The 15846-nt window shown below is 36.0% G+C and overlaps 1 protein-coding gene across 6 annotated transcripts in view; it reads right to left on the bottom strand.

Moving 5' to 3' along the window:
- RNGTT (RNA guanylyltransferase and 5'-phosphatase) overlaps positions 1-15846 on the bottom strand; it is a 233244-nt gene that overhangs the window by 101082 nt on the left and 116316 nt on the right. For all 6 annotated transcript variants that reach the window (NM_001046085.2, XM_005210890.5, XM_059889631.1 and 3 more), the window contains one exon: positions 14810-14878. In NM_001046085.2, coding sequence (NP_001039550.1) covers positions 14810-14878 — 69 coding nt within the window. The remainder of the gene's footprint in view (positions 1-14809; positions 14879-15846) is intronic.

The following is a 15846-nucleotide window of genomic DNA, read 5'->3' as shown; positions in this document are numbered from 1 at the left end:
CAATATAGTGAAAATGAGTATGCTACTCAAAGCAATCATTCAATGCAATCCCTATCAAGCTACCAAAGGTATTTTTCAGAAAACTAGAACAAGTAATTTCACAATTTGTATGGAAATACAAAAAACCTCGAATAGCCAAAGCAATCTTGAGAAAGAAGAATGGAACTGGAGGAATCAACCTGCCTGACTTCAGGCTATACAACAAATCAGTAGTCATCAAAACAGTATGGTACTGGCACAAAGACAGACATATAGATCAATGGAACAAAACAGAAAGCCCAGAGATAAATCCACTCACCTATGGACACCTTATCTTTGACAAAGGAGGCAAGACTATACAACGGAGAAAAGACACTCTCTTTAACAAGTGGTGCTGGGAGAACTGGTCAACCACTTGTAAAAGAATGAAACTAGAACACTTTAATAAACTCAAGATGGATCAAAGATCTAAACGTAAGACCAGAAACCATAAAACTCCTAGAGGAAAACATAGGCAAAGCATTCTCTGATGTAAATCATAGCAGGATCCTCTATGACCCACCTCCCAGGGTAATGGAAGTAAAAGCAAAAATAAACAAATGGGACCTAATTAAAATCAAAAGCTTTTGCACAATAAAGGAAACTATAAGCAAGGTGAGAAGACAGCCTTCAAAATGGGAGAAAATAACAGCAAATGAAGCAACTGACAAAGAATTAATCTCAAAAATATACAAGGAGCTCCTGCAGCTCAACTCCAGAAAAATAAATGACCCAGTCAAAAAGTGGGCCAAAGAACTAAAGCGACATTTATCCAAAGAAGACATACAGATGGCTAACAAACACATGAAAAGATGCTCAGCATCACTCATTATCAAAGAAATGCAAATCAAAACCACCATGAGGTACCATCTTACACCAGTCAGAATGGCTGCTATCCAAAAATTTACAAACAATAAATGCTGGAGAGGGTGTGGAGAAAGGGAACCCTCTTACACTGTTGGTGGGAATGCAAACTAGTACAGCCACTATGGAGAACAGTGTGGAGATTCCTTAAAAAACTGGAAATATAATTGCCATATGACCCAGCAATCCCACTTCTGGGCATACACACCAAGGAAACCAGAATTGAAAGAGATACATATACCCCAATGTTCATCGCAGCACTGTTTACAACAGCCAGGACATGGAAGCAACCTAGATGTCCACTGGCAGATGAATGGATAAAGAAGCTGTGGTACACATACACAATGGAATATTATTCAGCTATTAAAAAGAATGCATTTGAATCCATTCTAATGAGGTGGATGAAACTGGAGCCTATTATACAGAGCGAAGTAAGTCAGAAAGAAAAACACCAATACAGTATATTAGCACATATAAACAAAATTTAGAAAGATGGTAACGATAACCCTATATGCGAGACAGCAGAAGAGACACAGACGTAATGAACAGACTTTTAGACTCTGTGGGAGAAGGCGAGGGTGGGATGATTTGAGAGAACAGCATTAAAACATGTATATTATCATATGTGAAACAGATCGCCAGTCCAGGTTCAATGCATGAAACAGGGTGCTCAGAGCTGGTGCACTGGGATGACCCTGAGGGATGTGATGGGGAAGGTAGTGGGAGGAAGGGTCAGGATGGAGAACACATGTATACCCATGGCTGATTCATGTCAATGTATGGCAAAAACCACTACAATATTGTAAAGTAATTAGCCTCCAATTAAAAATAAATAAATAAATATCCACAGTAGGCAAATTCACAGGGACAGGAAGTAGATCTGAGGCACCAGGAGTAGTGGGTGGAGGCAGTAGGGGAGGAGGGATGGATGGACTGGGCAGAAGTAGAGTTACTGCATAATGGTTATAAAACTTCTGTTTGCAGTGACATAAAAGTTGTGGAAATGGTTGAAAAATACTACCCATGTAATTATAGACTACAGAATAGGGGGAAAAATGTTTTAAATGTATTCTAGGAACAAAGTAAAAGGAAAAAATCTTTCACTTGGGTGGTTATGTACTTAAAGAGGAATGAACACTGTAAGCTTCAAATAATGAGTAATATTCACTAACACAGACTTACAGCAGAAAGTAAATAGGAGCAAAACACTCAGGTAGAAAAATATAGACTCCCCTGAAGGAGAGGAAAGTATGTCAATTCAGTGAGGCCATATTATGAGAAAGATAGGAAGGGAAAACTGCTAAGTGTTCTCACTACTAATATTTTTTAGAAATACAAGTCAAATTGAATTCTAAGAGATTTTTAGAAATTTAAAAAATGCAAAAACCCTAGTCATAGGATCACTTATTTGAAACAGAAGTCCATATAATAACAAATTTAGTGTATCAAGTTTTGCTAAAGAAAGACAATCACTGGAGTTGATAGAAAAAATATCTTCTTTGTAGTAAATTTAAGAACATAATACACGCTATTTTCCTAAGTCTTGTATTTAAACCTGAACAAATATAAAATCAAATATACAATATTTCAGTGGAAGTTTTCATTCATTCATTTGCCCTGAGGCTCATTCATGTAACACATATCCTTCAGGATGATCACAGATAAATCTCTTTATACTTACTGAATATAATGTTAAAATTGCTAAATTTTCCAGTTATGATCCCATTAATATAACTAATTTTAAAAATTTAGTCTGTTTTCTAATAAAGTCTATCTGACAGAAACATTACAGACCTTTTAGTAGTAAGAGTAGTTTCATATAGTGGTGAAGGGTGAAAAAGGAGGGGCAGAAAAGAGTGTCAGCATCCCACACCAACCTCACTTACAACCTCTGCCGAGGGAATGTCATATTTACAAACCAACCATCATTTAGTTCTGTTCCTTATTTATTCATATGACTAGTATGAGAACACTTACAAACCAATACCAATCTAAGTTCTCAAATCTAGGAAATGTTAAAGCTAGGATTATACAGCTTTAAAATACTTCTTGCTTGCTAAGTCACTTCAGTCGTGTCCAACTCTTTGCAACCGTATGGACTGTAGCCCGCCAGGCTCCTCTGTCCATGGGATTCTCCAGGCAAGAATACTGGAGTGGGTTGCCACGCCCTTCTCCAGGAGATCTTCCTGACCCAGGAATCAAACCTGTGTCTATTATGTCTCCTGCACTGGCAGGCAGATTCTTTACCATTAGCGCCACCTGGAAAATCCCAAAATATTTTATAATAGGTATCTAATAACTAATTCTAAAAATAATTTTAACATAACGCTAATTGTAAAATAGATATAAGGATCCTTTACATTTTTCTCTCTGGAAACCATCCAGTGGAGAATAGATATACTAGCTCTTCCATTTTTACAAAGCAATAATTCAGAAACGTTAGCCATTCCTCATCTGACTCTATACCAAACCATTTATGTTAATCTGAAATACTAGATGTAACATGACTGAGAATTTCAAAGCAGTTTTATGAAAGTTAATGAAATGCCTGATAAAAATTTTTAGAAAACTATATATTTAAAACATTGCAGTTCTCAATTACTGAAAATAAATGCAAAAGCAAAACAATTTCCATGAGTAAAATGTATTTAAATTTCTATTAGAACATAAATTCTACTTCAGTAAAATCATGTCTAATCATATGCCTGCAAAACAATTTGTAAAATGCTCAATAAATACTTGATAAATAATAAAAAATAATAAAGTGAAAAAAATTTTAACTTATTTTAAAACATTAGTCTCAAGTATATTTAAATATGGGTTTCCCTGGTAGCTCAGACAGTAAAGTATCTGCTTGCAATGCAGGAGACCCAGGTTTGATTCCTAGGTTGGGAAGAAACCCTGGAGAAGGGAATGGCTACCCACTCATCTTCTTGCCTGGAGAATTCCATGGACAGAGGAGCCTGCGTGGGCTACAATCCATGGGGTCACAAAGAGTCAGACATGACTGAAGCAACTTAGCACAAGCACATATTTAAATTTATGTTTAAACAGAATATTTTAGATTATGAAATGACAAATCACTATTCATAAAAGATTATGTATATCAATAACTATTAAAACATCCTTCTTTCAAGTTCCTCAAAATAAAAAGGGAAAAGATATTATACAAGACAGGGATTTAAGACTTTTAAAAATAAATATTTGTAAGTTATCAAACTTGAAATACAGAATCTTGCTGAATATAACAAGGGTATAGAAACACTCTTCCAAGTCACATTTTACCATGTGTAATTAGGGCATAATGCATTTTAATTTCACTAAATTCACCAGCATGCATCTAGATTAAAATAATTTTCAAAGGTATATTTATTTTCATTTTTAAAAAAATGTTTATTTTAATTGGAGGCTAATTACAATATTGTAGTGGTTTTTGCCATACATTGATATGAATCAGCCATGGGTGTACATGTGTTCCCCATTCTGAACCCCCCCCCACAACCTCGTTCCCCATCCTATCCCTCAGGGTCATCCCAGTGCACCAGCCCTAAGCACCCTGTCTCGTGCATTGAATCTGAAACTGATACATATAATACTTAGTTCTATAGAAACAAATCTGATTTTACCAGGTGAACTGTCAAGTAAAAAATTAAATTATATCTGAAAGCAATTATCAATATTACCCGAGATGTCCACTATTATCTTTAAAAAAAAAAAAGTAATGAAAGCAAATGTCAGGCAAACAAGTAAGATGTTTAGGAAAGTGTTTACCAAATGAGAGCAGAACTTGGCTTAGAGGTAGATGATGGCCATGTGCCAAAGAAATCCTCTAAAACTAAAATAGAGAGGAAAACAAAATGGAGTCATAAGTGATATATCTGCTGTATAAAGCAGTGGTTCTCAATTAGAGGTTTTACCCCCCAGAGGATGTCTGGCAATGCCTACATGTTTGGTTGTCACATTGGGGAGGAAATGGTGAGCTACTGCCATCTAGTGGTCAGAGGCCAGGGATGTTTCTAAACAACCTACAATGCACAAGGCAGCTGCCCACAACAAAGAATTATCCAACCCAAAATGTCAACTGTACCAAAGTTGAGAAACTCTGATCTAAAGGAAGCCAGCAGTAATAACAACACAGAGGAAAAGATATCTGGTGCTTCTTTACCTCTACTAACTTCATAATTTTAAGTAAATTCAAAGTCTGGGCTTCATCTATCTCACTTAGAAAAATGTAATAATAGCATTTTGCTTGCCTAAAGACAGCATACGTAGACCAAAGATAACCTTAAATACTTTGCAGACCATGCTACTCATTCCATTCATTAAATGTGAGCAGTTTCTTTATCATAACACATATTCCAGGCCCTACACTGAAGCTAAGAAACAGCCCTGATGTTGCCATATATTAGTTTTATTTCTGTTGTTGTTCTAGTACTTAGTTTTAAAGGAAGCAGAAAAAAATCCTCTTTGGTAATTCTACTGGACAGAAAAGTAAAACAATTCTAGATTTAGCAACTTGGTTATATCCTTTCCCAAGTTTCATTGAGATGCAAATAACAAATATCTATTTCACAAAATAAGACACATAAATACCCTGTATAGAGGAAAAATCCTTAACACTAACTACCTACTATGTGCCCAGTACCTCACTATATGGGAAAGAAAGAAATTCTCTCAAGGAACTGAGTTCAACCACAGTGAGGCTTTTAGTATAAACTCCAAAAGCATTAAAGAGGTGCTCAAGTAAACATAAACAAAGCTGCTGAGGAAGAACAACGAGAAACACCAAAATCAGGGGGCAGGGGTAAAGGAAGTTTTCTTGAATAAGAAAAGTACATGAACTGAATTTTGAAGAATAATAAGGTTACAAGGAAGTTCTAGGCAATGAGACCACAAATATACCTGACTTGAGGGCAAGTTTGCTGAAGTTTTCTGAGACTATATTATCTTGGTACTCTATCCTGTTCTTATTGATGTAGAGGGAAGAGTCCATCACCTAAAAAAATATAACTCAAGACAACCACTTGGCATTTCATTTATAAAAACTCACAAAGTTGGTAGAGACCATAGGGAGAGCTATCATAGAAAGAAGCAAGGGGAGAGGATAACTGCATTTTCAAAAGCTTGTTGACATTTCTCATTTACTTATAGAAGTTTTCTACCTATGGAAAGTGAAGATGTGATTTGAGGGTGAAATTTAATATTAGAGAATTCATGCAGTGTCTTGGATTATTCAGGGTGGAAAAATTACTCAAAATACATTCATATTACTAATTTTACTACCTGATTCACAAGTCTAATTTCTTCTTGCTTCTTTTTTTTTTTAATATTCATGCAGCAAACTCCTTTTGTTTTACAGATAAGGAAACTGATAACCAGAATAGTCCAACTTGTCAAAAAAATGCCCAAATCACAGAAATCTTTCCAGTATTTTTTTTAAAAAATTATATATATAAAATCTGTCTAAAAGCAAATAATGGAAGATTGAGTTGGAAGGTCTCATGATATAAAACTGTTTCAAAAGGAACCAATTTTAAGTCAGTTGTTTTCTAATTACTTTTGGCCTCTTTTTGTGTGGAGTGGTGAGTAGGAGGGACAAACAACTGGCAATGCCCTGGCTAGTGGGAAGAGGGAGCTCAGACAACAAAGTAAACTTCAGCATCTAAAGCACTTACCTCATCTCTCCCACTCAGGCACCGGTGAACCAAGAGCCCCGTCCCATCTGTAGCACAGGCCCCATCTCCCAGTGTACCTTGCCCCTACTCCCTGGACCCACCGAAGTGCCTGTGCCACTCCATCAGTCTGCACGTTTCTCACCTTGCTGCTGGGCCAAGTTTCTTCATACAGGGTAAGCCCTTTGAGGGCAGAAACCCTGCCTTTATCCATTTTTATTACTTCTTACTCAGCAATACAGTAGTCACCTAATTGACTAAACACAAGAGCCAATACATTACAAAAATTTCTCAGGATTAATTCTGCCTTAATAACCAAGACTACTGCCATCTGGTAAGTCAGCAGATTCTCGCAGTGTTTCTCCTCTTCTCTGGTGGACACAAATCCGGATAAAAGTCATCTACTGATAGGGGATCAAATTCTAGATATGACTGATATCTGCAGCCTAGTCACTTTATACATCCAGTACGTTACCCTTCTTTTTTGCTAATTTGTGCTGCATATCATTAAAACAATTATCTCTGCTCCTAGTACTGCTACGAGGAAGAGCACTTTAAGAACATAGGGGAGAGACACACTCACCGAGTCAGCCAGGCTTCCCCAAGGAAGCCACACCTAATTTGATATTCAAAGGCTGAATGGGAGTAATACAGAAAGGAAGAAAACAGTTTGTTGCAGAAGAATCAGCTGGTGTAAAGATGTACTCATTATAGTATACTTCAATTTGCACTTTTATAAAACGAATCAGTTTACTAGCAAAAAGCCCCACTGAAGTTCTCAATGAACTTTGACAATGAAAGGAAAATTTATTCTAAATCGACAAAATGTTATGTTTTTAAGTATTTCCTCCTAAAAGTCTGAACTGCCATAAGCATATGGGATGGGGGTGTCAGTAACAAGTCCTATCCTTCTGCTGATTCCAATACATCCCAAGATGCTCAAATTAGATCACTGACAAAATATACATTAAAATATATGGCTGGACAAATTCTGAAAAGCAAAGTGCAAAATAATGTGCTACCTTCCTTGAAAAGTGGAGTGGGAATAAAAATGTATTAACAAATTTGTATTTACTTATAAATACATAAAAAAAACTATGTGAAGATAAAATACAACAGAAGATAACTGAGGGAGGGGAGGAGAGTGAGAAGCAGACTTTCTTCTCCATATTTTTCTTACTGCATGTTAAAGTGTATTATCTCATTAAAATTAAAAATATATCACTGTAAAACATAATTTTAAAAATATCTACCATTACTATTTCAAAATTAAACATAAGTTATTTTTAAAAAGGAACTATCCCTAATTCATTGTGTTTAATATGTATCATTTATATGAAAATTAATTTTGCACTTTATATAGTTACCCTCTTGGAATTCACTGATTCATTTTTGTGAAGTCCTTATTTATGTTTACTTCTCCTTTTCTCTGCTACCAATATATCATCATTAGTAGTGTTTTTTTGTTGTACAGTAACATTGCATATCTATATCTAGCAGAGGCTGATTACAAATTATTCACCTTTAGCTGTTTATTTTGTCAACAAAATTCAATGGAAAAGCAAATGTTTTATTTATTAAGAAAGCTAGAACAATAATATTCTTCTCTTTTTTTCCTCCTTAAACAAAAGGCAAGCCAAGAATATTTTGCTGTGTTCCAAAAGTTGAAAAAGAAAAAAAAAAAAAATACCAAGGTGCATTTTCTTCCTTGGCAGTTCACTATTACAATTCTTTGGAAATTATATATTTTTCAATAAAAAATAATATATTGGGGGAAAGGCTAGACTGACACTTTTCCAGTCTGCCAGGAAACAGAGCCCTTCTTCAATTGAAGACCTATCAAAATATGCAAGCAAATGTCATGGCAACAGAAGCTCTCACCATGGTAACATCATCTCTGCTACAGAGGAAAACCACTCTAATTCGTCATGTACTTCAAGACAAGACATTAAACTAATTCCAATTTTCATTTTACAATCTATCCATAACATTCAATATACCTGGCAGTAGTAAAGATTTAATAAAAACATTAATATTTCATAAGAAAGCAATATTAAAATCAAAGCTGACTCAATTTACATGCAAACTGATTAATGTGAGAAACATAAAATCAAGCTGACCCACCATACATAAAATCAAGATAGTGATGAAAACACAAAAAACAAACAAACAATTCTATCACTATTGCTTGAGAACAAATACTCTAGATTCAACATAGAAACAATTATATGTTTTACTAATCACAATATAGCTGGCAGTAAAAGGAGAAAAAGTATTTTATAATCAAAGAAAAGATTTTAAGTTTTTACTAGCATGTCTATTTTGCAATTCATTGCATATAATCCTGTTTTTATTTCATAGTGAGGGATTATTAATGGCACAAAAATTTTTATCTAGAAACGTGTCTCCAGATGATAAAAGTAAAATCAAACACAATTTTAAATGGTTATAAATTAATCAGTTACTACTACAAAAAAAAATTTACTATGCTACATAAATTATTAAAATTCTCTTGCAAAAGCTTTAAACAAATAAGCATTATCAACTTTGTAAATTAACTTGAAAGATATAATATCTGTCAAGTAAAAGATCTACTACCTATAGCATATTAAAATGCCAAATGACCACCTTAAAATATTTATTTTTAGGTGACAAACCACAAAAGATTAGCAATTCAAAATGTCAGTGAAATCATAAAACTGAAAACCTTATATGTTAAGAGTCTAATAGAACCTATTTGGTTATGATGTAGACTATAACCAGACGGAAAATTCAATTTGAAGATACTTCTTTTTAAAAATCATCACCTCAGCATGATCAAAGTTTGAGCCTTAACACTTAGAAAGAATAGAGGTTTATATTAAATAAAAACAGTTAATTTTTTCTTTGGAGAAAATACCCATTTTTCTCAAAATATTTAAATATTTTAGCAAATATACTTCAATTTATTTAAAACACTGTTGATGAATAAAGTAATATAATTGTCACCTTTAAATAAAAATATCAGTTATTTTCATATCAGCAAAACACAGAGGGAAACAAAAAGGCAGCATGTGATAAGACAGTAAGCTGGCTTCAAATCTAGGTGTGGTCTTTAACATAAAAGCAAGGGGAAAATCGCTAGAGAGAAAGGAAGAAGATCACTCTGAATGCAGTGTGATAAAGACAGGAGGATGACAAAGCGGAGGCTGCAGGACCAGTTAGGATGCTGCTGCAGTGGTCCAGGCAAGAGGCAACGAATGACAAGTGAGACTGGAGTGTGGCAGTGGTAATGAAGAGAAAAGAGAATAATTTAAGAGAGATTTAGGAGCTAAAGCAAGACTTGGAGATGGATCAGATGGATAAAAGAAGGGAAGGTGTCAAGATGACATCTAGATTTCTCACTCAAGTAACGCATTTAAGCAACTGAGAGAGGAAATGTCAGGAAAAGATCATTGTGTAGTCTCTATGTTGGTTTGCTGTTTGGAGAATAGAGATGGAGTTCAGCTGTTCGGTGATTTCTGGTGTTTTTGAGAAACTGAAAAGGTGATATCAGGATAGGCAACTAGATAAACAAATCTGGAGCTTAAACAGAAATCAAAACTGAGTCACAGGCTTACGAGAGATAATCGAGCCACGGGTGCAAATGAGACTTCCAGGGAGAGAGTGGAGCTTGAGAAAAAATGAAGGTCCAGCATACAGAGCCTTTAGAAACTCCAAACTTTGATAACTAGTAGAAGATGGAGACCTTGAGTGAGACGGAGAAGAAATGGCATGAGACTGAAAGGAATCAGGAGTGTGTGATGCCCCAGAAGCCATGTCAGAGAGTATTGTAAGGAAGTGTGGACAGTGGTACAGACTACTACTAGATAATCCAGCAAGAAAAAGGCTGAAAATGAACTTGATTTTGTAAGGAAGAAAGATCACTGGTGACCTTTCAAAACAGTAGCTGATTCAAATGGTATTTACATAGATGAAGCCCTTTCTAAAACACAATCATTCAGAAGTACAATATATAAAAGAAATAAATCAGGGCTGTCATGATAAAAACAGAATGCATATAAACAAAAATTGTAAACAGAATGCTTACGTAGTAACCTATACCTGTACATGGTCCCCTGAGGCAGTTCACAGAAACCCAGAAATTTAGAACTCCATGTTTTGAAACCAGTGGGCTTAGAAGTGATAATTTTAGAAGTACTTTTCATCTTTGATTTTCTATAATTCTATAAATACAATTTAACTTCCTTTTTTAAAAAATTGAGGCCTTCCTGATAAATAATGACTTCTGTGTTTTAATGAATACCACATACCGATATACTTCTTTATAAACACAAAGAAATATCCAAGTATTGAGTTGTATGAGCTGCTTGAATATTCTGGAAATTAATCCTTTGTCAGTTATTTCATTTGCTATTACTTTCTCCCATTCTGAGGGCTGTCTTTTCACCTTGCTTATAGTTTCCTTTGCTGTGTAAAAGCTTTTAAGTTTAATCAGGTCCCATTTGTTTACTTTTGTTTTTATTTCCATTACTCTAGGAGGTGGGTCATAGAGGATCTTGCTTTGATTTACGTCATGGAGTGTTCTGCCTATGTTTTCCTCTGAGAGTTTTATGGTTTCTGGTCTTACATTTAGGTCTTTAATCCATTTTAAGTTTATCTTTGTGTATGGGGTTAGAAAGTGCTCTAATTTCATTCTCTTACACGGAGCTGTCCAGTTTTCCCAGCACCATTTATTGAAGAGGCTGTCTTTGCCCCACTGTATATTCTTGCCTCCTTTGTCAAAAATAAGGTATCCATAGGCACATGCGTTTATTTCTGGGCTCTCTATCTTGTTCCTTTGGTCTATATTTCTGTTTTTATGCCAATATCACACTGTCTTGATGACTGTAGCTTTGTAATATAATCTGAAGCCACTGTTCACTGCAGCTCTATTTACAATAGCTAGAACATGGAAGCAATGTAGATGTCCATCGACAGATGAATGGATAAATAATTTGTGGTGCATATACACAATGGAATAATATTCAGCCATAAAAAGGAATGCATTTGAGTCAGTTCTGATGAGGTGGATGAACCTAGTACCTATTATACAGAGTGACGTGAGTCAGAAAGTGAAAGATAAGTATTGTATTCTAACGCGCATATATGGAATCTAGAAAAATGGTACTGAAGAATTTATTTACAGGGTAACAATGGAGAAACAGACATAGAGAAAGGACTTATAGACATGGGTAGAGGGGAGGAGAGGGTGAGATGTAATGGAAAGAGTAACATGGAAACTTACATTATCATATGTAATATAGATAGCCAATGGCAATTTGCTGTATGGCTCAGGAAACTCAAATAGGGGCTCTGTATCAACCTAGAGCGGTGGGAAGGGGAGGGAGATGGGAGAGAGGTTCAAAAGGGAGGGGATATATGTGTAACTATGGATGATTCATGTTGAGGTTTGACAGAAAACAATAAAATTCTGTAAAGCAATTATCCCTCACTAAAAAAATAAATTAAAAAAAAAAGAAGAAATATCCTAAGCTTTATTTTCCTCAATATACCATCAATTAGCTTTACTTGTCCTCTTTCTAATAAAAGTTATAAACTAAGTATGATACTGGATGTGTTACAAGGTTATGTCTCTGAAAAACAGAACATTAAATCAAAACGTGAATGAACTTTCTTCTAAGTTGGTGCTTGGGGTTTCACCCTCAATAGAATCATCACTTTAATACAGTACCTTTGTCACTCTTCTTCAATATTTTGCCAGGATTTTTTTTAGCACTAGTAATATCTTCTATCTTTTATTTGACTTCAGTTCCCTCACTATAATTACTGTAATGAAGCAGAAGTAACTCCTTGCCAAGTTGTAAGTGTGCGTGTGTGCTTAGTCGCTCAGTCGTGTCCAACTCTTTATGACTCCATGGACTGTAGTCCGCCAGGCTCCTCTGTCCATGAGGATTCTCCAGGCAAGAATACTAGAGTGGGTTGTCATGCCCTCCTCCAGGGGATCTTCCCAACTGAGGGAACAAACCCAGTTCTCCCGCACTGCAGGCAAATTCTTTACCATCTGAGCCACCAGGGGAGGCCCCAGTACTTTCAAGTAAACTAGCACCAAACAAATGAAGCCCAGGAGTTTTTACACAAGTAGAAGCACTAAGAATCCTCTTCATTTTTCACCCTTCATTTGCCTCTGAAATATTTCTGTAGCATTAGAGAACAGACTGAAGATTATTAATAAAAGTCAAGTTTTATCCATCCCTGACCAGCACCTTCTCTCTGCTCTATGTAGCCTCCCTCAAATTGCTAAGCTGGTCATTCAAAATACTCCCTTTCTTCATTTACTTGAATTGTTGGCTCAAGGAACCCAACAGATGCAATACCACATTGTGAGAAGCTTGGTGGACTTTCTGATAAATGTGGTGGATTAAACATGTGCATTTATATCCACTTTGATTTGAAACTTCGCTAGAATGGGAGTTACAGGAAAGAGATATCAGTAGAAAAGGAAAAACAGGAGAGCAGACAACAGCAGAAAACAACCTTTTGAAAACTAGAAAGTAGGTGAAATTAACAAAGACTGAATGTGAAGTGCCTGTGGGGAAGGACAGGAAGGCAGAGGAATTCCTGTCGGGTTCCCCAGAATGGGATACTTAACATGTGGAATAGATATGTACTGAGAAGGTTGTGAGAGGGTGAAAAGGGAGATCTGGTACTGACAACAGACTGGGTAAAAATCATGAACAGGTCTGAACCATGAGTTTATTAACAGTATGAAACGTCCTAATTCCTGTCATAGTTAGATTTTACTTCTTTCCGTCCAGGGAGATTAGGCTTGGAAAATACTGGAACTCAAAGATCTAAACTCTATCTTCCTAAAACTTTCTACTAGTTCTGTCCCCAGCCTCTAACTCTCCTCCATCTCCTCCTCCTTCAACATCATAAGATTGTTCCCTCCACCTGTTTGACAAGCGGGATGAAGACAGAAGCCAATCACATACCACCAAATTTGCAGTTTTACTAAATAGTAAAGCATATATACTATAGTACTTAATACATAATGTTTGAAAATATTAGTCCCCTTCCCTTTACCCCAGATACCTAGTTTGATGTCTCTCTACGTAACTTCACAATTAGTTCACACCCTTATTTCTAAGGAGAGAGCGAAGGCAAAATGCAGCTTACGACAAGGTGAAGCACATAAAATGCAACTCTTTCCTACAAGAGCAGTGGTTCTCATACTTGAACACACGTCCTAGTCACTTGGAGAGCTTGCTAAAGCACCAACTGCTGGATGCCCATTTCCCTGTGTCTCTCATCAGTAGGTCTGGGTAAGCGACATTTATAACAGCTTCCTGGGTGTGTTAATGCCACCTTGTCAACAGGTCACAGTTTTGAGAAGCACTGCCCCACAGAGCACAGGTTCTCAAGTGAAGGCAAACTTGCCTTTCAGGGGAAAGGAGGCAGTGAATGTATGCATTTTTGGTTGTCACAACCTAGAGGGGTGAGAGGGAGAGGTAACACTGACATCTGTCTGATATGTACAGACCAAAGATGCTATGAAACATCCTACCACACACAGGACAGCTCCACACAGCAAAGGACTATGCTGCTGCTAAGTCACTTCAGTCGTGTCCGACTCTGTGCGTATGGGGCCAAAAATGTCAATAGTGCAGAGGGTGAAAAATCTTACCATACAGTAAAACAGAATTTACTCCAAATATATGATTTGACCATTGCACTGGTGAAAGGTTTTCAGCAAGTTTCAGAAATTTGACATGGAATAGCAAAGAACTGTTTTTCTTCAAATACTGATAACTCTGAATTTTACTCATCCATGACAAAATGAAGTTTTAAAAATAATTAATACTTACAAGATATATTGGCCTACAGAAAGAAATAAGCATTTATTTACATAAGATTATTGGTAGATTTCTTGTAAAGAAACGTCAGTTAACACTTATCTTGCAAGAATAGTAAGAAAACTAATTATAATAAAAGACTAATCTTGAAAAATAAAATGATCAGCTGTATTTATTTCCTAAGATAAGTCAAACGCGAACAACTATTGATTTTGCTATAATAAATATTTAATATAAAGGAAATACTTTATTTTATAATGAACCATTTGTTTTAAGGAAAAGCTAATTATACCACTAATCAATCTTAAGTAAACATATCTAAGAAAACTGTACTTTATATATACATGCATGTGTGTGCATGGATATACATATATACATGTATATGTATACACACACACACACAGAGACAAATATACTTACTCCAGTGGGCTGGAAAATAAGTCCATCCATTTCATGGCTGACTTCTTTGGCAAAATTTCCTTCAAGTAGCTATAAAATAAACATATATATTTTTAGAACTATAATAATCAACACAAAAATCACTTTTAAAGTTTTTAAACTTTTCCTAAGCTTTATAATAAACTTAATACATAAGCTTTAAAAACTGAAATACAAAATGGGGGAGAAGGATGATCCAGAGGGATCTAGGCTTAAAGCTCAACATTCAGAAAATGAAGATCATGGCATCTGGTCCCATCACTTCATGGGAAATAGATGGGAAAACAGTGGAAACAGTGTCAGACTTTATTTTTCTGGGCTCCAAAATCACTGCAGATGGTGACTGCAGCCATGAAATTAAAAGACGCTTACTCCTTGGAAGAAAAGTTATGACCAACCTAGATAGCATATTGAAAAGCAGAGACATTACTTTGACAACAAAGGTCCATCTAGTCAAGGCTATGGTTTTTCCTGTGGTCATGTATGGATGTGAGAGTTGGACTGTGAAGAAGGCTGGGCGCTGAAGAATTGATGCTTTTGAACTGTGGTGCTGGAGAAGACTCTTGAGGGTCCCTTGGACTGCAAGGAGATCCAACCAGACCATTCTAAAGGTGAACAGTCCTGGATATTCTTTGGAAGGAATGATGCTAAAGCTGAAACTCCAGTACTTTGGCCACCTCATGCGAAGAGCTGACTCATTGGAAAAGACTCTGATGCTGGGAGGGATTGGGGGCAGGAGGAAAAGGGGACGACAGAGGATGAGATGGCTGGATGGCATCACCAATTCGATGGAGGTGAGTTTAAGTAAACTCTGGGAGTTGGTGATGGACAGGGAGGCCTGGCGTGCTGCAATTCATGGGGTCGCAAAGAGTCGGACACAACTGAGTGACTGAACTGAACTGAACTGAGGCTAATATACTGTAAGATTCTTTTTTTAACATATGAAGATTTCCATTCCATGGCAGGCTAGATATCTCAAACAACAGTCCTAGCTGCAACAACCAAAATGATGGTAAAAT

The sequence above is a fragment of the Bos taurus genome, chromosome 9 (assembly GCF_002263795.3).
Source record: "Bos taurus isolate L1 Dominette 01449 registration number 42190680 breed Hereford chromosome 9, ARS-UCD2.0, whole genome shotgun sequence".
Classification (NCBI taxonomy): Eukaryota; Metazoa; Chordata; class Mammalia; order Artiodactyla; family Bovidae; genus Bos; species Bos taurus.
This window is presented reverse-complemented; position numbering and strand designations above follow the sequence as displayed.